Source organism: Centroberyx affinis, unplaced genomic scaffold, assembly GCF_046629955.1.
Source record: "Centroberyx affinis isolate AG114_WGS23_722 - 3 ecotype Tasmania unplaced genomic scaffold, CSIRO-AGI_Caff_v1 ptg002095l_1, whole genome shotgun sequence".
Classification (NCBI taxonomy): domain Eukaryota; kingdom Metazoa; phylum Chordata; class Actinopteri; order Beryciformes; family Berycidae; genus Centroberyx; species Centroberyx affinis.
This window is the reverse complement of record NW_027280421.1, coordinates 50,754-75,818: the sequence shown is the minus strand read 5'-3', so window position 1 is coordinate 75,818 and position 25,065 is coordinate 50,754. Positions and strand designations below refer to the sequence as shown.

Genomic DNA, 25,065 nt, shown 5'->3' with positions numbered 1-25,065 from the left:
AGCGAGTTCAAGGTGTGTGTGTGTGTGTGTGTGTGTGTGAGAGAGAGAGAGAGAGAGAGAATGCAGGCTATAGTATTTCAGAAAGTGTAACTTAATTACAGGGTTCTAGATATTTTTCTGCTGGGCTGACTGTAGATCAACTGCAGACATTTTGTGTCATTTTAGGTCGTGGCAGCAGGCCAGCAAACACTCTCCTGGCTCTGAGAACACACAATGAGTTTGTGTGCTACTGCATGATTGACTGAAATCTAATCATCTTGTGGCATGTAGTCTCTTCCTGCTTTTTTTGTCTGGAGTGGTAAGGCGTAGCATTTTTTTAAACACCCAAACACCTTCAAGAATTGCTCAATAACAAGTCATTAGGCTGAACTTTTGACAACAAAACAAGTCTGCCGGTGCAGTTCAAGGGAGTTGGTTCTCAAAGACATATAAATAGATAATGATGATGGTATAATTATGTACCTTAAAGGATAAGGCCAGTGTTTTTTAATGCATTGCTTACCGTCAACAAATCCTATGAAAATAACAAAATCAACAATGTGTTTGCTCTACTCCCGTTACTTTCTGACTTCCCACGTAACGTTTTTAGCCGTCAACCCGGAAGTCATTGGCTCCAACTGTAAGCTAAAAACCTTGAAATACAGCTCACAAAAACATAGTTTACATTTTAAAAATCGCTAACTGTTACCACGAAAAGTCAGGCTGTTGTAGTTATTACCAAATCAAATTCAAATGGGAACAAATTCTTCATTCATTACGCCGGGGACTATTTTTGGAGCTACGGAACTACTTTCCTGAGATCACAAAGTGTTTACAGCCCGCTTATTATGTTGCTGAAATATGTTGCCCAGAGCAACGGCATGGCTCTTTGATGTGTTTTTAACCGTTTTTTTAATACAATGGAGTTCTATGGCTGCTGGGACATCAGCTTCATTGGGCACCGGCTACATGGACGAGACTTGTTGGCAAAACAAAATCATTGCTGATTTTGTTATTTTTATAGGATTTGGCCTTATCCTTTAATGGCTGCAAAAAAGCCCAGTTCATTTCTCCCACTGAATCTCAGCACAATCTGCGAGTTTTAACACAACAAACGAATAGGAATGCACAGCTTGGTAAGTCCAGACAACAAAGAAAATAAATGCTTACCACCTCCAGATTCAATGTTTTGATTACAAGGCTGGATGACCAGAGCGAGTCCATGGGAGTGATATTTATGGTTCTGCCCGGTCCAAGTTGCAGAGTCCTGGTGTGGTGTGATCTGACGGACAGACAGACACAGCTCCTTCCCAACCCAGAGACACATTCTTAAAGGACAGATGAGACTTTTTCCCCCAGGCTGCTGGTTAAATGTAGATCCACATGACTCTCATTATGGTGCCATTAGAAATCTCCCTGCGAAGAGTACAGGCTTTTCTCTGGGATTGGGTGGAAGAAACATGCTATGTTTATTTTATCTTATTTTATTTTTGCTGTTTATGTAATTGGATTTACTAAATTATGACATAAATTCAGTTTAGAAAACATTTTTGGTCTCAAAATGTGCATGCAGTACTACTTAGAGGCCAGTAGGTGGTACCGTGCAGTGTTTTATTTATGTGGAATGGTAAAACTTCTCATGCAAGCCTGACCATCCATGTATGGGTGAGGCAATACAGGCAACCTGATCAACTGATCAATCTATTGTCAGTTGGTATCAAGTAGTGTATAAGTGGTAAAGGCTGATTACCAAATGCTAGAACATGTTGTTTTAGCTTAGTTTGTGGATATTACATGTGTATTTTTATTCCCCACAATTAAATTGCAAAGAGTAGTAATAGAGTACTATACTTGGTCTCCTTCTGTTCCATTTTGCACTTGTCCATCTGTCTATCTCAGAAAGCACTGATCACATTTTGATGGAACTTGAAGGATTAATGGATCTCCCTAGTGTGTTGCGACATTTTCAAAATCACACTGGCTCAAGGATGTCTCTCTGTGTCTTTCGTTCATTTGTTCATGTGTCACACGCAATATCTCAGACACCACTGGTCATATTTTGACAGAATTTGGGGAAATGATGCATCACACCACCGCACTGCAGCATTTTCAAAATTACATTGGCCCAAATGAGGCACGACATCATGCATTTTTTTAATCCACGTACCACAGTCGATATTTCAGACACCATTGGTCAGATTTTGACAAAACTTGAAGAAATGATGCACCTGATCAACATAGTATTTCCCAATTTTAAAAACTACACTGTTTGCCTAAGAGGGGCATTGTTCGTTTGTTCATGGGTCACGGGTAATATCTCAGACACCACTGATTGGATTTTGACTAAATTTGAGGAAATGATACTTTTCACCACTCCAACATTTTCATCAATGATTGATTATAGAGTGATTCCCTCACTGTCACCATGACAGTGTGAATATGATACCATGGGTTTTTCCAAATTTGGAACACTGTGATTTTCATTATGACAAAATATTAAGGAAATGAACAATCCTGAGATCACTGACTATACTTTGCTCACTCATATATTACCTCACATGAAGGGCTCCCTATCCTAAAGGACGAAACATTCTGTTTTCATTCAGTCAACATTCTGAGTTGGCAATCACCAAACATTTTACAAAATGTACTTTCACATAGTATTTTGACTGAAATTTAGTACTCACTATTTCACCCTAGGTCAAAAACATAATGCAAGTATCATTTGACCCAGGTTAGGGGGATATATGCCTAACTTTTTCTAGACTTTTTTTTAATAATTTCTTTAAAATAATTGATGATTTAGAATTTCTGCCACCTCTTTGTAAGGTAAAGGCTGTCTGAGGTGAAATCTGTAGAAAGTGTGGATGAGAGCGTTGTGCACTGCTGTCCCTAAGGTTAATTGTGTTCTTAGTGCTCTGCACAGGCTGCGGTGGCGGACACAGAAAGCATCTCCACTGGGCTGCCTGACCCAGTCTACTGACACAAAATGCTCCAAGGTTAAGTAGCTGAGCAGAGCCAGGAAGAAAAGGATGCTGAACAAAGCCAAAATCTCATTCAGACCCTGGAGCAAGAGGCTGCTGAGCTGAGGAAAGCAGATTCTAAGACTGAGCACCATTGTAGTCAAGTCAAGTCAAATTAATTTATAAACCGTTAACGCAACAGTCTTCTTACCTAAATGTATTCCAGTTTCTGAGTATAAGTGCATCATAAATCATAAAAAATTATTTGAGCTCACTGGTGTTCTTGCTACTTCACTTTATGTGGAAATAATTGCCAACGTTTTGAAGGCTTTAAAGCCTTCAAAGCCCTGATGAAGGTCTTGTGACCGGAACTTCATGACCGAAACGTTGGCAATTATTTCCGTGAAAAGTGAAGTAGAAAGAATATGAGTGTGCTTGAGTAATTTTGTATGATTTTTTTCAATTAATTTATACAGCCCTTCGTCACAAAGCATATTCCAAAGGGCTTTACAGAGAACGAGCCTACCTAGATCTACAAGACACAAGTCCCATGTAAAGTAGGTGAAATCATTCTCATTCTCCAACAGATACCTGCTCACGTGGATCTCAACTTATGTTCCCTGGGAGGAGGTGGGGGAGTATCGACCGCTATCGTCCCTGCCATTATTACCTCCGCTTTTACTGGAAGTGCCCAAACCTCTCACTATTTCACATAATACTATAGTGATGGGGAAAAGGACATTTATATGGCACCAATAATTGTTCAATCATCAGTTCATACAACGGAGAGATGTAAAAATGACAAAGCAGGTTTGATCTGCTTAATGACAGACAGACATGTATAATACCTCAGTATTAAAGTATAAAAGTAATTTGTATGCAGACACACTCCAGGGATTTCTCAAGGTGGCACGCTTTATTCTCACCTCCTTTCTCTCACTTCATTTTCCCCAGTCATTGAGGGTGACATTAGATTGCAATTTGGTGCTTTTTCGATTCCAGTAGGCTTTTATGTAATTTTCACCTGGAGGATAGAGTGCAAATGTTAAATGGGGGCAGCAAAATAGCACTGAGGTAGAGAGGCTGACTGAATAACTGGAAGACTGCTGGTTTGATCCCAGTATCAAGAGAGTGAGCTGTTGACTGGAGGAAGGAAGGGGGTTCAGTTTTATCTTCATGGTGCCTAGAGATCAATGCTAAAGTGCTGAAGTGCAAGGCATTGAATCCTCATTTGCTCCCGTTGTGCTGCACTGTGGGTCAAACTGTACTCTGACCTCTCCAATGGTAAACAAACTGCCCATTAATATAGTCCTCTTAAGCATTATCAGTACCCAATTGAACATAGTAGACTTTGCACTCTATTGGCTACTTGGGAAAGGGTGAGTGGCTGATAATTCTGTCAAAGCTTTTGTCACTGCAACTCAGCGAAACATTAAGAAAATTTGAAAGAAAGAAAGAAAAATTGTTTCATTTTTCTCAAATTTACCCTAAAATGTTTGCACATTCATTCCTTTCAAGATGTTTAGCTGGACTTTTTTTTGACTTGGCTGACACTCATGATAAACCAACAGGTTTGCTTGCATCTTCTTTCAGAACACAAAACACAAAATCACAAATCTTCAAGTAGAGCTCTTTATTTGATTTTTTTTATCCTTCTCCATGGGACGGGGGTAGCTGCTGTAGCCGTGAATTATTACAGAGCAGACAGAAACGCAGTACAGTCATTAACCATTTATGACTTCAGATCTTTCAGATGACAAAGTTTAACACAGTCTCCATAATTATAAAACTCAAAGCCTGGATAAAGAGGATGCGTGAACATGGTTTGCACTCTGTGGATGAGATTAATTGAGTCTGAGACGCTGTAAAACGACAGAGTTCCTGCTTTGTGATCCAGATACACTCCTATCCTTGAAGCAGGAGGGGCCGGTAAAGCAGTGCGTTGGTTGTTGTGCCAAAAAGTGAAACCATATTCAGAGCAGTCCAAACTCCACGACAGCTGATTCAGTCCAAGGCGAGTGTTGTCGCCCCGGCCTTTCCTGCCTATCTCTTTGTATGACACTGCTATACACACCTGCTGCCCGCTCCATTGCACCTCCCAGTAACAGCACCCAGACAGGCCCTCTCTGCACAGCACCTCCTCCCAGTAGTCAAATCTGTCCGGGTGGTCGGGGAGCGACTGAAGCTGTTCAACATACGTGGCTTCAGTGCAGTCTTCAGAGAGGCTGAGCTCAGGATAGGCTGTGTTTGGATCCAGAGTGAGATCTTGCCAGTCTGATGAAGGGAAAAAGTATGTAAAGACACTGAGGTAGAATGAATAGACTTTCATGTACACCTTGTAAGCAAATATATAATGTTAGTAGGCCTAATCATCTTGGCATGTGCTACAGTTTCTTTCATTTTGAGATGTGCATGTATGTATAACTTACCAGATTTATCTTCTTATACCAGATTTATGAAGCTAATTATTATGATTTTCCATAAAATAAAAGGAGAAAAAACTCACACTTGGAGAAATCATCCCTTGTTGCTGGCTCTCTTGCTGCATGAGAGAGAAAAAAAAAGTACTTCGAGTGAAGGTGAAGTTTATAATTACCTATTATTTTATGTTTGCATTTATGGACTTTGTGGATACTGTGACATTAGCTTTACCATTCCTTGAAGAGCCTAGATCTGTCTCTTCTTGTTTACAAGCTATCATCCTCCGCAAAAGATTCTCCTTTCTTCCTATAGTGATTTCTGACAGTTCCCTAAAAGGGGAGTTTACTTTGCTGTAGCCAATGAGAGCGGCGCTTTTTAAACTCAGTGGTATTGATTGACCAATGAGAGTGGGAGTTACGGTTAGTCCCACCCCCCAATCTGTGTGGAAGTCAAGACTGTTGACAGAAGGAGTGAGTGGGTGTACAGTTAGCAGGGCTACATTGTGAATCTGGAAAGAGAAAAATAAAACTGTCTTAGCAGCACACACCAAAGTAAGTTAAGAGTCATGGCATAGCTAGTTAGCAAGTCATTTTGTTTTATCTTGGTTGTTGTATTCGTTACTAAACAGAACGCTCGTTTATTTCTGCTTTCTCCCTTAAGAGCTAACTAGCAGAGGCAACAGCTAGCTAACGATCTATTAGATTCTATTGAATTGGCAGCAACATCCGCACCGTTAGCTTGCTAGTTTGCTTGCCCCGGTTATCTGGTTGCATTTCCAGCGAGATAGCTCGCCGGTTTTGATTGTAACTGTTATTGCAACGGTAGAGGAATGCCGCTGTAAACGTGTAAGTGTACATGTTGCTTCTTCATAACAGGGTCCCGTAGGTCTGTGCATCTGTGGACATTTCTACATTTCTACATCCCTTACCATATCAACATCACCATGACTGATCCTTGGCAAGAATGCATGGACCACTGTGTGGAGGTCACCAAGCAGGCTGGGAAGGTGCGGAAGTGCCATCATAGTTGTCTATATATCATCCTGTGGCCTGGTAAAGAGCTATTTTGGGTTGAAACATTGCACTACTTAAGCTATTTCACTTTGGTTAGCCTATGTATTTTTCTGTATCACAGTACTAGTACATTGATTAGAAAACGTTAGTCCATGTGTGACATGATGTGATGAAAACGTGATATCCATGATCAGTTAAAAACGCGTTATAAACATTGTAAAGATAAGGAAGACACGTGTTTGGAAGATAGACAGCTTGTCATCTGTGACATGGCTTGGCCAACCATCTGCAATCACAACACAAAACACGTCAGGATAATTGAAGTAGCAGATGTAGTCAGTCATCCAGAGAAATCCCCTTGCTGAGTTTGTCATTGTGGTGTTTCTGCCAGATGATCCGCGAGGCGCTCCAGAAGGACATTTCCATCATGCAGAAGAGCTCTCCGGTGGACCTGGTGACCGAGACAGACCAGAAGGTGGAACAGCTCATTATACACACAGGTACTGTGCCTCATCACTAGCAAATCACAGGAGACATGTTCTTTGTGCTGCTCGATCATAGGATATTCATTGAAGAATATTTTACGAGCAGATTTTTATCCAGTGTCTAAATGTTTGCTAGCTATTTAATTTTCAATGGTCTTTCATGTAATGTTCTTGAACTTAGCAGGCTTAAGCAAGCTTATGTTTCATTCAACCCTTGACATTAGTCATCTCATTTCACTTTGCTTTAGCTTAGACAGTTATACAGTTATAGTCTGCAGCCTGGAGGGTCCTTCGCTGCAATATGTGGGCATATGCGCACGTTCAAGTTCCTTTTATTGCCACTCAGCCAGGCATGTGGAAACTATTTCTGTGTATGTGAAAAAATATTTACATCACATAACAGACTGTAGTGGAACAGTGAATGTACAGCAGATAGGCAATATCAAGGGCAATAGTGCCATACATTAATTTTACAGTTGAGATCACAGAATTGTGTATGGCTTGTGTGCTTTTTGAAGCTTCATAGGAGAGGAATCGGTGGCAGCAGGCGCCCCCAGTATCCTAAGCGACAATCCTACATGGATCATTGATCCTATCGATGGGACTACCAACTTTGTTCACAGGTACTTCTTTAGCTTGGCATTTCAAAGCCTCCTATATCATAACTACTGTATGAACCATTGAAATCTTAATACTGTGCAAAATGTGTTTTAGTTTTGTAGCTCCTTAACTCTATTTTTATCTTTTAATTAGCTTCTCTCTTAGAATGACCTCTCTGTCAAGGATAATTAGCCTACCTAGATGAAACTGAACTGATAATAGAAATTGATTCCTCTCCACTCAAATCCTCAAGGAGTTCTCTAAATTACTACTTTATGCATTTTTTTTTGTTCCAGGTTCCCTTTTGTGTCTGTATCAATTGGCTTCACTGTGAAGAAGGAGGTAGATTATTTGTTCATTCATTTTTGTTCCTCCACACTGCATGTGTCAATGACAATTTAACCTTTTAATTGAAATCAACATGAACATAATTATTGTACCAATAAGCCAACAGTATTACGCATATCAAAAATATATATTTTTAGAATGGCTGATGAATAGTGGTTTTGCTGTTGTAATTGTTACACCTCCTGATGTATTGCTGCTGTTTTATTCTTGGCCATCCTCCCACACCACATAAATCAACCGTGTCTTCCTGTGCTGTATCTTGGTCTCAGATAGAGTTTGGCATTGTCTACAGCTGCATTGAGGACAAGATGTATACAGCACGGAAAGGGAAAGGCGCATTCTGCAATGGAGTCCCTATCAAAGTGTCCGGACAAGAAGGTTCCTTGTGCATATTGACAATCTCATCAGGCTTTGGTGTTGCAGTGGTAAACAAATCCACCAGGTGGAAGCATTATCCATGATTACACAGCAAGACTTGCATCTTGCCAGCTTGTCCAATAACAGAAACAACTCAGAGCTGCAGAGTGATAGAGTTGGAGGGAATAGTTATACATCACACAGTGAGATTCTGTGTTTTGATTTGATAACTGTATTTCCCACAACAGCGTGACCAGGGTGTGATTTGTTGAGTGATATTTTTTCTCATGTCCTTCTTAGATATTACCAAGTCCCTGGTACTGACAGAAATGGGCTTCAAGAAAGATCCTGAGCACTTCAAAATAATGATGGGCAACATCAACACCATCCTCGCCATCCCTGTACATGGGTAAATAAACACACACACACGCACACACAAGCACAAACACACACAATGTAAACAGAGCTTGAAAGTAAACCATCTGGAAGGCAGCAGTGTAACACATATTAGAATTCACAGCAAACCTCCAATCTCCATCCACAGTATCCGATCCCCAGGCAGTGCAGCGGTGAACATGTGTCTGGTGGCGTGCGGAGGGGCTGATGCTTACTACCACATGGGCATCCACTGCTGGGACATGGCTGGAGGGGCAGCAATCATCACTGAAGCTGGAGGAGTTATTATGGACATTTCAGGTGAGTCACTGAGACAAAGTGAACTTTTCAAAGACCACTCAATAATAAATCGTTACCATATTCATTTTGAGATGTCACCGTCGATATAATCACAGTGAACAACAAACTAATGGCGAGAAAATTTGCCGCCTCTGCTAGCGTCTACGCTACATTTTACATTGTGTGCCACTGAGTGTGATTTTGCAGGAAAGCTGATGGATTGCTTTACAGCACAAAGGGACATTGCTTTACAGACCAAAACAGGAACAGAGCTGCAAACCAAGCTATTATTGTTTGTTAATTATTAATAATCCTTATCCTTCTTGCTGTCAAAATAATGCATATGAAGCGCTGTCAGGGACGGGCAGGGAGACAAGTGGCAACATCCTCTTTGCAACAGGAAGTAACGGGGTTTATGCGAAATACCGTCTTGATTTTGAGAAACACAAGCAGTAATAATACCACTGGAATGAGACAGAGGCTACCAGTCTGTCTCAACCATGGTTTTACGGTAACAGTACTTAATCTGTGGTGTCACTGTATGTAGCAATGATATTTTGATGTTTAAAAAGAACCTTTAACAACTATCTTAACACAAGTTGCATACATGCCAGCTGTGAGCGTTTAGGCAAATAATGTAATAAAATTAAATTACCAATAGTAGCTCACTACTACAACTTACAACTAACACTACTGCTAACATACACTTAGCAAGGTCTACTACGGTAATGTTACATCCTCAACAAAGCATTAAGCCCACTTAAAATGAAAAAGCTGAACAAACAATATGCAAAACCTAAATCAAACAATCTATGTTGTAATGTGACATGATTTACTTTGTCAGGAAACAAGCAAACTTGAAATTAATCCTCTACTTGCTTGCGAAACGCTTCCACAAGCAATTTGAATTGTAGAGAAATGTGAAATAGAAAAATCAATCTTCCAGTGCAATAGCACTGAAAAATAACCGCAGCAGGCACGCTACCTTACGGCCATCAGCTGGCCTATAAAGGATACTACCACAGAAATTTCAGACATGCAGTTCATCAAGGACCAAGTGAAAATACTACAGTCGCTTAGCTACATCATGCTTGCCCTTGGCAAACATAAAAAAAATAAAGAATTGTGAGTTCTTTCGGTCGTAGTGATCACGCTAATTACAATTTTGTTTTATGTTCAAAGCAAGACACAGTGATGTACTGCTCAATGTTATGTTTGTTTTTTTGTTAAACCAGGAGGACCCTTTGATCTGATGTCTCGGAGGCTGATCATCGCCAGCAGCAGAGCGATAGCAGAACGCATCGCCAAGGAGATAACAGTGTTCCCGTGCGGAAGGGACGACACAGAGGGCTAGTATACCACCCCGCCCTTCTCCACCACCTACACACACTTAGCTGTTTGATTTTTACCAGGTCAGGATTCTATCTTTGCCTTAAGAACCAGAACGATGTACTCACCTCTGAAAAACACCTCAGTAGATTTGTGAAAACCTTCAGTGGTAACGTTTTTAGCCTATTTTGTCTCAGTTCATTCATTGTTGTACTTCTTCACTTAGCCGCTCAAGGGCACTGATATTTTATTCTTTATTTTTATTCTTTGTTTGTATTTATTTGGATAGTGCAGCCAGGATATGATCAAGGAATTTGATCACTGTGGTTCAATACATTAAAGAATACAGTGGAGGTAATGACTGCAGCATCTGAGGGAACAAACATCAAGAGATCATTGAAAATGCACTTTATATTAAAGACCACATTGCTTCAGTACAGCAGTATTGAAGTAAGGTTAGTATAACAGTGTTTAGATTTTGACCAATAATCATGTTTTTCATACAGGAGCTTGGTGTTTTATTATGAAGTATGTTTAATATATTATTTGAATTTAAATTCTAGAATTTGAATAGCATTACATAGTTTGCACTAAAATGAATACAAAAATATGTACACCATAAATGCCTCAATTTCTAGAGGCTACTGTTACAGTTTGTACTGTATAACTAACTGCTTTTCTATCACCATGTGTGGTATTTCATTGACACTGTTTAGAAAAGTTCAGCAAATAAAAACTCAGTGGCATATAAATATCTCATGCTCGTGGTTAGCCTCTTTTAACTTGCTCCAGATGGACAAATTCCTTGTCATTAAAGCTATTGAGAGACAAAACATGTATCAGGAGGGACTTCAGAGATATGGTCCAAAGTATACTGGAGCACATGGATTAAAGGCAACAAACTTTATTGCAGGACTAACGTTTCGATGCCAGGACAGGCCTACTATTCCTTGTGAGTTGGTTGAAGCGCGTTAAACCTCTTCCGTCAGGCAAAAGCATGTATCAACGCGCACTTGAACACAGAAGATACCAAAACACCAGTATCAAATATCAGCAGAGAGATTGTTGGCATAGTAATTTGAGAGCTAACATGACTTAATAAAGGAGTCATACACAGTCATGACCGGTTTCCTCTGAAATACATAAGAATCTGAAATACATAAGAATCAATAAGCTGAAGACCAGATAAAAAACATACACACCAAAACAAAAGCAGAGAAAAAAGTAAAAGGGAAACAAAGAACAAAGAGCAAAAAAAAAAAATCTGTAAGCCACCTCCCATCTGCTGCCGTTTCAGCCTAACACAAAATGCAACCCCTCCCCTGTGACAAAACAAAATATCTTCTCAAACATGAGGATATCTCATTGCTTTGCAGAAGGCAAAATACACTTTTATTTTAGCTCTAACAAGACCTTGGAGAAAGTTAATCAACTGATATTTCTTTCCTTGTAATGATGTCCATAAAATAAAAACATACACGGAAAAAACCTCCCCCTTGGCAATAAACAGAGAATCAAATAAGCAGAAAACAGGCCTTAGCCTCTGACACAACATAAAACAGCGGAAAACCGTCTCTGAGTGGACAAAAAAACATACTCTGCTAGTGTTGTGATTCAGCACAGGGATAAAAGCATTCACAGCTATTACACCATGTAAAAATCTCCATTGCATGTCCCCTGCCCACTTAGTCAGCGGTGGTGCCCCCAGGAGATAATGCACATGGAGTGTAGTAGGGTGCCCCCCAGGCTGTTGTGTTGTCTGAATAAGTTTTGCTCTCTGTGGAGTATCGTGTCTGAATTTTGTGTTTCTTCAAGACAAATGCCTTGTAAAGCGCTTCTTTAGCAGAGTCTTGTCTCATACATTCCATCAACCCCCAGAGAACTCAACGGTCCATTGTTGTCTGTAACACGGATGTCCGGTATAATCACCAATTCTGAGAAAGCATCTCTGGAGTCAGCCTGCTGATGGCCACGCAGCAAAGCCAAGTCCTCCTCCGTCAAGGCCCACCTGTACATCGCCAACAGCTGCACAACGAATCTCATTGACCTCACCCCCGCTGCCTCCACCACTTGTAAAGCAGGTCCTGCCAGTTGTAGCAGCCCTCCCAGTGTGGTGACGATTGCTCGCTTGAAAGTCTCTGACAGACCTGGAAGTGTTGATGTGACATCCAGCTGTGCACCATTCATCAGGGGCTCCTCTAGCAGCCAATACACAGAGGCTGAAGGTGCCAGTCTCTGTTCTCTCCTGAGGCTCCATACACTAAGCAGACCCCTGTAGAATGGTGGCAGGTGATTAACAGACACCTTGCAGCTTTCCGTCAGAAAAAATTGGTGCAATATGAACCATGTCACTGCCCTCCTGTATCCTTTCCCTGTGCCATAGAGAAACACTTGCGCAAAATGGAAACGGTAGCCCGCCTCCCTACTCGCCAAATGTACTAAATCCTGCCCACCCTCCTCCTTAGACTGAAAAAGGTTTATGGCACCCAGTGATACGTGCCCCATAAAAAATAAATAATATAATATATCTTAATGGTGGATCTAAAACTTCAAACTGGAGACATGGTGCTGAAGCTATCAAAGTATTGACAATGAGTGTGTGCCCCCCATACAGCATGGGGTACTGCAGCCTTTTCCAATGCCACTAGGCCATCTCTAACACTCCCTCCCACTTCCTTTGCATGTGGTCCTCATCCTGTAAGTAAACACCCAGGTAGCTGGAGCTTCCCTGAGTCCAACTAAGGCCTCTGGGAAGTGAAGGAACTTTCCCACCCAAACCCCCAGCTGGAGAGCAGAGCTCTTATCCCAATTGACCTGATGAAGTAACTCCAAATAGTCTAGAAATTTCACAGTTTGTCCGCATCAGCCTGGGTGTGAAGAGGACAAAGGTAAGCCCGTGTGAGAATGTCACCCCTTCCAGTTTTGCTTTTATACAGCTCAAAGGGGCTTGATGGCAAGACTGTAAAGTATTGCAGACAGGAAACAACCCGGCCTTATGTCCCTACACACCTGGAAGGGTGCACTATTCGCCTTCAGCATAACTTCAATGTCCGCATAGTGCTTCTTGATAATAGCAGTGAATTCAGGGCTGAAACCAAAAGCTTTGAGATAAATGCTCATAAATACTCATGTTCAGTTTGTTCAAATGCTTTTTTTTGGTCTACTGAGATGAGACCAGTGTCAAAAGCAAACAAACCAAAACATCCCAAATCAAGGATATGCTATTCATAAAGGACCTGCCAGGAACACGGCAGGCCTGATCTAAGTGTATGATTTGCCCCATCAGTTCCTTCAACCTGTTTACCAACACTTTAGATAGCATCTTGTATTCAGTGCACAGCAGGGACACAGGCCTCCAGTTTTTGATCTCCAGTAGATATGGCTTTTTGTGCAACAGGGTGAAGACTGCCCTACTGCTGCTCAATGGTATCAACTCTCCGGTCAAACTCTTGTTGAAAACTTAGCAAATCCCCATGATGCCCCAAACTGACTTGTAAAAGCCAACAGGAAGTCTATCCATTCCCAGTGCACTGCTTTTCTTCATGTCTTGCAGGGCCTTATGTAATTTGTTTAGAGACAATGGAAGCTCAAGCCGCCTTTGGTTGAGCAACTACTGGATGCTCCCTATACTCACAGGTGTAGAGTATGAATAAAACTCTACAGCCTTTCCCTTATGTTAGTAGGGTGCGTAAGTTCCTGGCCTGTACCTGAGCGGAGGCAGTGATTGATCCGGTTCTGACCATTCTTCTTTTCCAAACTAAAGAAAAAACTTGGAGGGGGCATCCATTTCAGAAACATCCTGAAACCTTGATCTAACCAATGCCCCCTGTGGCCTCTTTAGACTGAATATGGCTTCTATTTCTAGTGGATCTGGGAAAGGGCACAGTGCTTTGACAATGCTGTGTGTGAACTTCATCATTGTTTAATCAGGCTGTAATGATAAGTTGAGTATCTTGTTCTAAGGTGATGAGATGCAGTGTGTGAACGGACAGTAAAGACAGGTTTAAGGCATTTCAACACATGTGGATTTGAGTTATGCAAGGTGTGGCAAAATCAACCTCATGTCTGAACCAGTCCCAACAAAAAAAAACATTACACTTCTGCTTTTTATCAACACTTTGTCTTCTACTGTTCTAGCAAACTTGAGGGTACTGTAGAATGTAATATAGTTTGATAATACATCTGTAATACTATGTCTTGAAAAGGGACATTTTACCATCACAGCCATTTCAATTACTACTAAATACCATTAAAAGATAGACAAGGCAGTCACTTGTATTTCACAAGGGTTAAATATTGTAACTGTTAAACCTTCACAAGTTTGGGGTGATACATACATCAACACTGTCATCATATTTGGCTCACAGCCTCCTCTGAAAACAATAGAACACAGCTTCAAAAACACATCAAGTCAGTAATAGATATTTAAATTATGATTATATATTGAACTTAGGTGTGTTGGTCCACTCTGAATGCCTGAGGTTGTCTATTCATACTAATGGTTTGCTACATTTTTCCACATCCAAACCTTCTTGGATAAATTATCCAGACTGTGACCTGCATTGTACTTTGTTGATCTCAACTAAGCCCCTGAGAATGCCTGTATGACAAAATGAAGTACACAGCATTGTAATTCTAGTGGAACATATTCACTACAATAACTGAACAACCTTTGTCTTGCAGTATCTTGTATCTTTGTATTGCAGCTTTTTGTTAAGATGCAGCAATGTTTTCGAAATAAGGAAAACCTTGCAGCAAGGTATGACTCAACTGTTGGTGTTTCTTATGACTTAGCTTGAGGATTTAGAGGATACTCTTTTTCACGCCCACATGTCTGTGACAGTAGTCAAATACAGCATGATAATGGGATATTCCCTACAATTTAAAGTTAAATTTTGGGGGTGGGGGAGTGTCAAAGGTGCTGTGCTTTTGGTAGTTTTAAAGGACTATTATAAGTCATGCTCTCTTGCTGCCCTGCAGTGTCTCTTGTTTGCAGTGATTCTCTCGTGTAGAGACAGGGCTTTAGAATGCGATGAAGTAATATTCCTTATAGTCAGATATGATTACAGCATGTTCTCTCCTGCTCAAACAATAACTACTGGGGAATGCATAGTTATGATAGATATGCATATAGGGATATGTGGATATAGATGTAGATCTATGAATGTGTATATACATTTCTATGCTCAGACAGAAAGAAATAAGCATGTATGCTCACAAAACCTACAATTACTCACCAAGGGACCTTTCAAAGTCTTTTCCAGCAGTGGAATATAACAAAGGGGCATAAAGTGAAAGCTCAATAACTGTGAAGCTGTCAGGAAATACGAAACTGACGGAAACTGTGTTTGTCATACCGGTGTACCAAATCCCATGTTAAAACTAAGCCAGGCACTGCAATGTATCCTTTATTTTTTGCAGTGTCTAAAATGTAAGACTTTTACCGTTGCAAATCCTTGTTAAAGTGGTATGGTTTATACAAAAAAGGTCTAATTATAGAATGAGCTGACATGAAACTAAGAGTTTGGAATTTTCCATACTGCTCTGTGCAGAATCTGATTACAAGTCGTGTGTGCTGTTGCATTAAATACATTACAGGGTGTGTCTCACTGACTGACACCTGTATTATTCAGTGAGATTGTCCTGAACAATACAGTATTAGGAAGCCACTGAGAATTTTCCATAAACCTAGCTGGTCATAATTTCAGTCACTAAGCATCATGTTGTTGCAGGTCTGCCTTTACAAGGACAGCATTTTTTTGTCTTTGGTTGGCTATGAGGAAATGTGAGGGCGGTGCTAGTACTTTTCCCAATCTGTCTCATGCCAGCTTTTTTACAGCTACTCTCAAATGGGCAACTTATAGTTACTTGAGCATTTTCAAAAGAAGGTAGCATCTAGAAACTACCTCTGACAGCCCCACTCAACTTTTCAAGGTAAGATTTTCTTTATCTGCAGCAATGCATGGGTATCAGGTATCAGCAAAAATGGTGTGCAGGTGGGTTCTAATCATCACAGTGGACAGTTATTGTCATTTTTTTTTTTTTTTTTTTTAATTGTAGCTAAACTCATGTCTAAAGGTGCTCAAAGTTGGGTGGATTCTTCACAAACCAATATGAAATATGATAAGAGATAATGCATATGAAGTACAGTAATGCAGAACTGACTGGTACAGTGTGTTCTAGTATAACAGGGTTCAGCAGATTTGAGGGGTGGGGTCTTGTCCTCAAACTGCAGGACATCCTCTCTGCAGATGCAAACGCGTACTGTTTGTACTATTGAAACCAGTTCAGCTTTGAGTGATGTGCATGAACTTGATCAAATCTTTGAAATGAGTAAATGTCAAAGAATTAAAACTGACTGGACCGTGGGCTCATGATCATAAATCAAGAAAATAAAACGCCCACTGACTACATGACCATTACTGCTTCTTATGGAAAGCATAGCTAGCATATAAAAGCATATCTGCAATGCTTTAAAAGTCTAAAACCTGTGGCTGCTGGTGGTGATGTCAGTGTCTCAGGAACAATGTTCTCACAGGACAGACAGATGCCAGCAGCAAGGGAAGTGTTACGTAACCTATTCTGTTCCAAGAGAGGCACGCAAAGCATGCAGTTTTTATAGTATTGGTTTGTGGGCCTCAGAGACAGTGTGTCACCATTGACACCTTTACGCCAATGGAAATCTACCAAAACTACTGTGTATGCATCTGTTGCATGTTGAATCTTATATTCAAACGATGTAGTTAGTTCAAATAAAATCTTTGTTTCACATTTACTAATTATCTTAAGTTGCACTGTATTGCATTTCTCATGAATGACTGATTACACCTCATTGCTGCACTTTTATTTTTACAGGCTCTCATCAGCAAGTACCCCATAGAAAATAAAATGGCTGACCAATGGAAGGAAGCATTTGACCATGCTATTACTGTGGCGAATAAAGCTGGGGAGGTAGGCCTGAGCCATCTGAAATTATATATTTAATCTCAGTAATCTCAGCATTCATCATGCCATAGGACAGACAATCAAAGCCAAAACTTGCACAAAGACTTGACTTGACACTTCCCTTTCATGACAGTTGAAATATGATTTTTATTTTGTAATGTCGAAGGCCTTATCCTAACCTCAAGATCTTAGGCAGATATTTGTCAAGAGAAATCAGCATGTGCCAATAATGTTCCATTTGATCAGGTGATTAGGGACGCCCTGCAGAATGAAATAAAGATCACGACAAAGAGCTCCTCTGTAGACCTCGTCACTCAGACCGACCAGAGGGTGGAGAAAATCATCATCTCCTCAGTTAAAGCAAAATTCCCCGACCACTGGTCAGACATATGCTCGCACACACACAGACACACACACACAAATGGCACAATCATATCTTAATGTTTTGTCACTTGGTCACTTGGTTCTTTTATGTTCCAGTTTAATTGGGGAGGAGTCAGTAGCAGCTGGGCAGGCCTGTGTCTTTACTGACAATCCTACATGGATCATAGACCCAGTGGATGGCACCACAAACTTTGTACATGGGTAAGACCTCAGTGTCTTTTCACTGTCTTGCTAAAGGACACGACAAGCACATAGCTGTTGATGGATACATTGGACACATTGTGGGGTGGAGGGTATATCAATATTGCAATTCCTACTGGTCACCAATAGAGGTCAATAAAGATCATAGATTACTTAATGCCCCTTTACTCTGATTTACTGTGCTCATTCACAGGTTCCCATTCGTGGCAGTGTCTATTGGCTTTGCTGTCAATAAGCAGGTATGTCAAATCAACTAAGAGAGAAGTTTACAATTACTAAATGTAGTGGACCCATACAATGCTGCTGCGTATTTGCGCATTTGAGATGCTGCTCAAAGAACGATGTGTGCATTTTCAGCTGGAGTTCGGTGTGGTGTACAGCTGCTTAGAAGACAAGATGTATACGGGAAGGAAGGGAAAGGGAGCCTTCTGCAATGGAGAGAAACTGCAGGTGTCTGATGTGACAGGTATAGTCAGAGATACTGTGGTGTGTGTGTGTGTGTGTGTGTCTGTGTGTGTCCCTTTGCAGTTAAGTACACTGTCCCACCTGTCATGATACATAATAGTTACAACATAGGTATGCTGTTGTTGCAGATATCAATAAGTCCATGATCATTTCTGAGCATGGATGTGACAGAAACAAAGAAAAAGTCACCAAGATCTTCTCCACCATGCAGAAGATCCTCTGCATCCCTGTGCATGGGTAAGTCGTCTTGCTTTGCATACATGGACTCATTACTGTACAGATATTTTTGCAGGCACATAAGACAAACTACTACCAGTCAAAAGTTGGGACACACGCATTTTTCTTTATTTTTACTATTTTCCACATTTCAGAATAATAGTAAAGGCATCAAAACTATGAAATATCACAAATGGAATTATGCAGTGACCAAAAACGTGTTGAACAAAGCAAAATTATCTTATATTTTAGATTCTTTAAAGTAGCTGCCCTTTGCCTTGATGGAAAGGCAAAGGCTTTGGAAAGAAATTCATACATAGGCATCAACTTCACTATTTATATTTGTCTAAGAAACAAATTTTAAGCATTTAAGCATAAGCCTTTTAGATTAAAATGGCTTTAAGATAATGAAAAACATAGAACATTCAATCAGGTTTGTACAAACTTTTGACTGGTAGTGTACTTGTATTAATTTGTGCTCCATCGGTCTGTCTTGTCAGGCTCCGTGGGTCAGGGACAGCTGCCACCAACATGTGTCTGGTGGCAACCGGGGCGGTGGAGGCCTTCTTTGAGATTGGGATCCACTGCTGGGACGTTGCTGCCGGTGCAGTTATAGTCACAGAAGCTGGAGGAGTTTTACTGGATGTCGATGGTGCGTAGGCCTTCAAACTCTCCGCTAATAACAGAGCATCAACTGATTAGGCAACATTACACTGATTACACAACACTGGTTGTGATTGTGAAGTGTTTACAACTAAAAGAAATGAATGAGAAGGTGATTACATTGTGGCTACAAGCAGGAGCATTCTTTGTAAATACTGTTGACTGTGTACAGGTAAAACCCCCTCATAATGAAAGCTTTGTTTGACAATTCAGGGGGTCCATTTGATTTGATGTCCAGAAGGATGGTTTCAGCAAACAACAAGACCATTGCTGACCGGATCATCAAGGAAATCGACGTATTCACAGTGGAGAGGGATGATGCTCCGAGGGAGAAGAAATGAGATGAATGCTTACACCTGTCTACATTGAATCTGTTCACTGTCACAGTTTCATATGTTTCTTAGTGTTCAAGACCAGTTCATATATTATTTTCCTGTGAAATCCATTCCCATGACATAAATGAATCATTATATCAGAACACGAGAAAATAACAGTTCAGTGTTGTCTGCTGTCTCAATAAAGTTACTGTGCAGTAATCAACATTGATTGCCTTAATTTGCATACTAGATGTGTTTCCAGAGCACATTGGCAATACATTTTAATCAAAGGAAATAAGTTCAACCCAATCACCAATTACAGCATCTTCAAGGTTTACTCTTATTTACCCTTCTGTCATTTGTCTAAATAATTTTGCACTTAGCATGCATTTTTGTGCACCAGCTTAATTTGGAGATTGATGTGTGCACACATATGCATGCATGGGTGGAGTGTGTGTGTGTGTGTGTTGGTCTGTCTGTGAGTGCGCATGCATGCATGTATACCTGTGTGTGTGTGTGTGTGTGTATGTGCTTATATCCTACATGGATTATTCAGCATGTAAATAGAACCAATATAGATGTTTGTGTTACTTATTACTTGAGTTACTGACACAATTTTCAACTCCGCCACACCCCCATGACCACAATAGATTCCAAGAGAAGCAGACCTAATCGAAAAGTGATGGTTATTTTGACTGGGAATCCAATCAGTTAATTTATTTCTCCTCCCGCCTCATATGAGTCTAATGTGTAATTATCTGATGGCAGTGAAATTCCACCAGCGTGATTACCCTCATTAGAGGCAGCAGTCCTTAGCACTGAGAGAAGTCAATACTGGAGTCACATTATAAACATGGGTCTTGTCAAGCGCCATATAATTTACTTAGGGACAGTTAACATTACTGTTTTGCCTGAGAAGGACCCCAAATTCTGCATCATTGCTGTTTACATAATTTATTATAGTGATATTACCATTTACCACTAGAGGTCAGTAATATATCAGCAATACAGATGTGATCTCCAAGAAGCTCTCATTTACTTTGGTCAGTGAACTTGCAGTATGTTTTTTTTTTATGAATGTTTGAATTATTATTCATTAGCGTTGTGGACTTAGTCTTAGTTGCAGTCATAATCATTAGAGATTAATGACACAGCATACATAGTCCCTTTATGCTCTATAAACAGTTTTTCTAGCCTCAGGATTAGAGAGGAGTGAAAGAGAAGGGTGGGGTCATTTTTGAAGGCACTGAGTGACAAGCCTCTGTTTTGCTCTGTTCTACTTTATATCGATCTGTACATTAAGTACTGGCCAGCACACAAGTTAAAAAAAAATTTGGCAATAGAGAATGAAGGTTTTGAGAACAGTCACAAAAAAACAATGGAATGCAGGATCAAGCTGAGAATAATAATTAAAAAAAAATACAGCAACAGCAAACACAACAGCAGCAGCAATAACAGCAACAATAACAGTAGGAACAGCAGCAGCAACAAAAACAGCAGCAAGAATAACAACAACAGCACAATAGCAGCAGCAGCAACAACAAGAACAACTGCAGCAGCAGCGACAACAGTAGCAGCAATAAGAACAGCAGCAACAACTACAACCACTGCAGTAACAGCAACAACTGCAGAAACAACAACTGCAACAGCAAAAACAATCACAGCAGCAAAGACTGCATCAGCAGCAACAACGGCAGCAACAACTACAACTGCAGCAGCAACAACTATAGCAACAACAGCAGCAGCAACAACTAGAACCACAGCAACAACTGCAGCAGCAACAACTACAACTGCAGCAGCAACAACTATAGCAACAACAGCAGCAGCAACAACTAGAACCACAGCAACAACTGCAGCAGCAACAACTACAGCAACAACAGCAGCAGCAACAACTACAACCACAGCAACAACTGCAGCAGCAACAACAGCCGCAACAACTACAACTGCAGCAGCAGCAACAACCGCAGCAACAACATCAACAGCAGTGACTGCAGCAGCAGTAACAGCAGCATCAACAATAGCAACAACAGTAGCAGCAACAACAACAGCTATAATGAAAGCAGCAACAACAACAACAGCAGCTATAATGAAAGCAGCAACAACAACAACAACAACAGCAGCTGTAAAAATGACAGCAACAACAACAGCAGCAGCAGCAACAAGAGCAACAACATCAACAGCAATAACAGTACATCTGAGGTCAGACAGGGTCAGACAAGCAGGGCATGTGAGTTACCCTAGAGCCTTAGGCATATCACCCGAGAGAGAGAGAGAGAGAGAGAGAGAGAGAGAGAGAGAGAGAGAGAGAGAGAGAGAGAGAGAGAGAGAGAGAGAGAGAGAGAGAGAGAGAGAGAGAGAGAGAGAGAGAGAGAGAGAGAGAGAGAGAGAGAGAGAGAGAGAGACTGCAGCTATCACATTGTGTCTTATGTACCTTTAATCCTTACGGAGTGAGTGTGCTGTCTATGGATGCTTTTGAAGTACTGCTTCTATAATTATGCTGCTATACATCTGCCATTGCTGTATCTCTCTGTAGTGTAGATCAAGTGTATAACGCTGCGATAGAGATGTTGTGTGTCTTTCAAATGACAAAATGAATTTTCTTGATCACAGATAAGACCCCATTCCACAGCACAGTGTATTCACTAGTACTTTATCAGATGCAAAGGTTTTTTTTTAAACTGAGGGAAATTATGCATTGCAGTAGACTTGGGTCAGATAGTACTTGCAAATATTTCTTAACATTTGCTTGAACTTGCCTGAAGTACCACATGGGTGGTATTTGCCTCAGTACAGTAAATGTCAGAAAGGTCAGACAATCACACGAAAGTACCAGAAAGTCAATTTAGCATACTTACTTGAAACTATGGGAACAGTCTTCATGCTGTATTTCATACTTAATGGACTTCGGAACAAATGGTAATTCAAATTTATTATGTGCAAATACTACTTAGCTACTAGTTACATTTGTATGACTGGAGTTGTATTTGCTACTTTGTGTTAGCCGAAGTGTTGTGATCTTTTGAATCAGTGTCTAAAATCTACTGTTGGCTATTCAATGGGAATTATTTTGCATGGAAAGAACAACAACATCGGAAGTAATTGAAAGCTCACAACACAGTTACAGTAAATTGAGTGTTTTATTAGCTCTCAATTAGGATGCCAGAGCACAAGAACACCTGGAAGAAGATGGAAAGAAGACAGTATGCAAGATGAAATGAGAGAGAGAGAGAGAGAGAGAGAGAGAGAGTGAGAGAGAGAGAGAGAGAGAGAGAGAGATAGACCATCACAAGCAGAAAAGCCCCTAGATATCCACTAAGAGTCCACCTTTCTGGTTCAGTAGAGCCAAAAACAAAGCAGGTAGCAGCGGGAGATTGAGTCTGAAGATCCTTTTGGGTGTAGCATATAAAAAAACCATTGTAAACCACAACACCATAATGAAAAGGGAAAAGGAGGGAACCGATTAATTAGAGCTTGTTATCATTAGCCATCATCATTACTACTGGCCCTTGGTTGCTTCAAATGCTCCACATGATGCACAAATGCTGCACAACACTGAGCATCCAGTCATGTACAGTTTAGTTCCCTTTTGGTGATTTGCAAAGGATTATACATAACTTGAGCATACTGGGCTTCACTTCCATTTCTGTAGCTATCTGCTTGTGTTTTTTTCCTCCAACTTTTATGTCAGTCAGTTAGAGTCATGTTATGCAAAACATTTGAGGCAAAGCCAAAGAAATTAGCTTGTCCTGGCCAGCAGCCATATTGACTTGGGGCTCCCAGTCCCAGTTGTTTTTGATGCACTATTAAGCTAATATAAAAGTTGAGACACATTTCATCCGAGCGTGTGTTCGGCTGAACTTATGCTTCCTATCTGGACCAGATCGATGTTTGCAGTCCTCCTTGAGGAAATGAGTGAGGAATGAATGGTCAAGACAATGTAATGAAATCTAGAACTGGGAGTTTTATGAGATGCGCGTGTGAATCGTGTCTATCAGAACCTACCCAAAGTGTACATGAAATCAATAGGGATATCGCATCACACTCACACAAAGCTATAGACAAAATCAATGGTGATAATCCTAAGTAATAGCCCTCGGAGCCATCTTTACATTTATATTAACTGCTTTTTTGTCCCTTTGAGATTTCTGTGACATATTAATTGCTTTCCTAAGTGGTCTATTTTCTGAGCAGTTTGATCAGTCTCCTTTGTCTTGTCTGTCCATCATTATTGATCCCTTAAACACACACTTTTTTTAAAGGCTTTTTAAAACCTGAGATTTAATTACTGCTGAAGATGTGTTTCTTTTCCAAGCGATCACACCTATTTTGCTCTCCTGCTCAGATGGCCAATACTGTTCTCACTCGTCACCTGTCGAGATAGCGAACAGCATCAGCCGTTTAATGTATTCTGGTCTGAAGAGTTTTCAGGGCGAGGATAGCGGTATATACATATATGTATAACATGGTCACAATAAATCACTCTCCCACAGCGGTATCTTACTCTCTAATGCGTTGGTCTGTCTCCACCGGTTTCTCTGTGTCATTCAAGTTGTTTGAAATGTGAGGATGAGGAATCAATAGGCCTGCCTGCTGCTTGTGTAGGCGTTAGCAATTAGCAGTTACAGCCTTAGACTGGTGGCAGATGGATCAAACTGCAGTGGGAGAAGGTTTCCTATTAGACACTAATTTGACAAATAACCATGCAAAATGTGCTGGTCTCACCTTGCACTTTGACATTTTTAATCGATGGGAACTGAAGAAAGTTGTGAATTCTAAATGGAATTAAAGGTGCAATTCACCCCAAAATCCCACATTGTTAATAACCACATCTAACCTTCCCTTCCCCCCCAAATTTCCACCATCTTCCAATCTCAAAACAGGAAGCTGTTGCCCTGAGATGCCTCCGAATAATCACCCAGGGAATAATCATCCGCTAGATGATGCATTTGCAGGGTCGGAGCATGGCTCTCACGTTGTTACATAAACTACTTCCTCCTCTTCCTTCTTTGTACTTTTCTTCTTTTCTATTCTCTCGGTCTTCGGCGGCTTCTGCTCGAGACTGAAAAACCGGTCGTGCTGCATAAGACTTCATTTGATGCCAGACATAAAAGAGTATGTTTATTTTATGTCAACATCCATCCGTGATGCCAAATTGGGTTTCCACATTTTTCTAAGCAATGAGGTAGACATCTTGTGAAATTCTAAAAAGAATGTCAACCATCAACTCGGTTTGTGTGTGTGGGTAGCGTACAAGGCCACCGGCTAGACGGCGTCTCCTTGCGTCACCCGCGTGTCTGAGACCAGTCACCGCTCCCCCAGCCCCACAGAGGAAACACAGCACGAGGGGGTTATTACACATGGGGAGTGACCACGGCTTGACAAAAGGGCAACCCCAAAGGCAAGGCATCCATGCATTTGAATAATCTATTGCACCAACACACACATTTGCATATCTGGGCACTTCCAAGTCACTGGGGCACTATGATTCACTTCCCACTGCCACACTGTGTTGTTAGTAGTATGAAACAGGATGGATATTAAGCTTGTTTGAATGCAAGCCCCTTCATGAATCTTTAAGGACATTGTGTAATAAGCAAAAACGAGAAAGCAATGACATCGGACTACAGAATTACATTGCTGTTTTATTCCAAAACATCTATGACTGCAGGGGAGGTTTGTCCACGAGGAAATACCTGACAGAAGA

At 40.7% G+C, this 25,065-nt stretch overlaps 2 protein-coding genes and 1 long non-coding RNA gene across 4 annotated transcripts; 2 read left to right on the top strand and 1 right to left on the bottom strand.

Moving 5' to 3' along the window:
* Window positions 1-4,585: 4,585 nt before the first annotated feature.
* LOC139654468 (uncharacterized) lies at window positions 4,586-5,643 on the bottom strand. Its single transcript, XR_011696029.1, has 3 exons — window positions 5,595-5,643; window positions 5,449-5,484; window positions 4,586-5,216 (listed from the first exon to the last, which is right to left on the bottom strand). It is a non-coding gene; the product is annotated as an uncharacterized lncRNA (long non-coding RNA).
* A 167-nt stretch (window positions 5,644-5,810) lies between these two features.
* LOC139654470 (inositol monophosphatase 1-like) lies at window positions 5,811-10,910 on the top strand. 2 transcript variants are annotated; one of them, XM_071531544.1, is made up of 9 exons: window positions 5,811-5,914; window positions 6,239-6,369; window positions 6,768-6,876; window positions 7,380-7,484; window positions 7,758-7,803; window positions 8,079-8,187; window positions 8,467-8,575; window positions 8,711-8,862; window positions 10,077-10,910. In XM_071531544.1, the coding sequence occupies exons 2-9, from the start codon at window positions 6,327-6,329 to the stop codon at window positions 10,193-10,195; spliced, it is 792 nt and encodes a 263-aa protein (XP_071387645.1). In that variant the 5' UTR covers window positions 5,811-5,914; window positions 6,239-6,326; the 3' UTR covers window positions 10,196-10,910. The 2 variants fall into 2 exon arrangements, with proteins under 2 accessions (XP_071387645.1, XP_071387644.1); XM_071531543.1 differs by having other exon boundaries at window positions 6,768-6,895.
* A 5,045-nt stretch (window positions 10,911-15,955) lies between these two features.
* LOC139654469 (inositol monophosphatase 1-like) lies at window positions 15,956-19,584 on the top strand. Its single transcript, XM_071531541.1, has 9 exons — window positions 15,956-16,104; window positions 17,026-17,121; window positions 17,362-17,495; window positions 17,596-17,700; window positions 17,894-17,939; window positions 18,058-18,166; window positions 18,294-18,402; window positions 18,882-19,033; window positions 19,258-19,584. Exons 2-9 carry the CDS (start codon window positions 17,059-17,061, stop codon window positions 19,383-19,385), a joined length of 846 nt encoding a protein of 281 aa, XP_071387642.1. The 5' UTR covers window positions 15,956-16,104; window positions 17,026-17,058; the 3' UTR covers window positions 19,386-19,584.
* Window positions 19,585-25,065: the final 5,481 nt, after the last annotated feature.

Bases quoted from the DNA above. Each gene is read 5' to 3' on its own strand.
- LOC139654470 (XM_071531543.1), top strand. From the start codon at position 6,307: ATGACTGATCCTTGGCAAGAATGCATGGACCACTGTGTGGAGGTCACC. The intron at 7,485-7,757 runs GTACTTCTTTAG...TTTTTGTTCCAG, and splicing joins ACTACCAACTTTGTTCACAG to GTTCCCTTTTGTGTCTGTAT. The intron at 8,576-8,710 runs GTAAATAAACAC...CTCCATCCACAG, and splicing joins CTCGCCATCCCTGTACATGG to TATCCGATCCCCAGGCAGTG.
- LOC139654469 (XM_071531541.1), top strand. From the start codon at position 17,059: ATGGCTGACCAATGGAAGGAAGCATTTGACCATGCTATTACTGTGGCG. The intron at 17,122-17,361 runs GTAGGCCTGAGC...CCATTTGATCAG, and splicing joins TGGCGAATAAAGCTGGGGAG to GTGATTAGGGACGCCCTGCA. The intron at 19,034-19,257 runs GTGCGTAGGCCT...TTGACAATTCAG, and splicing joins AGTTTTACTGGATGTCGATG to GGGGTCCATTTGATTTGATG.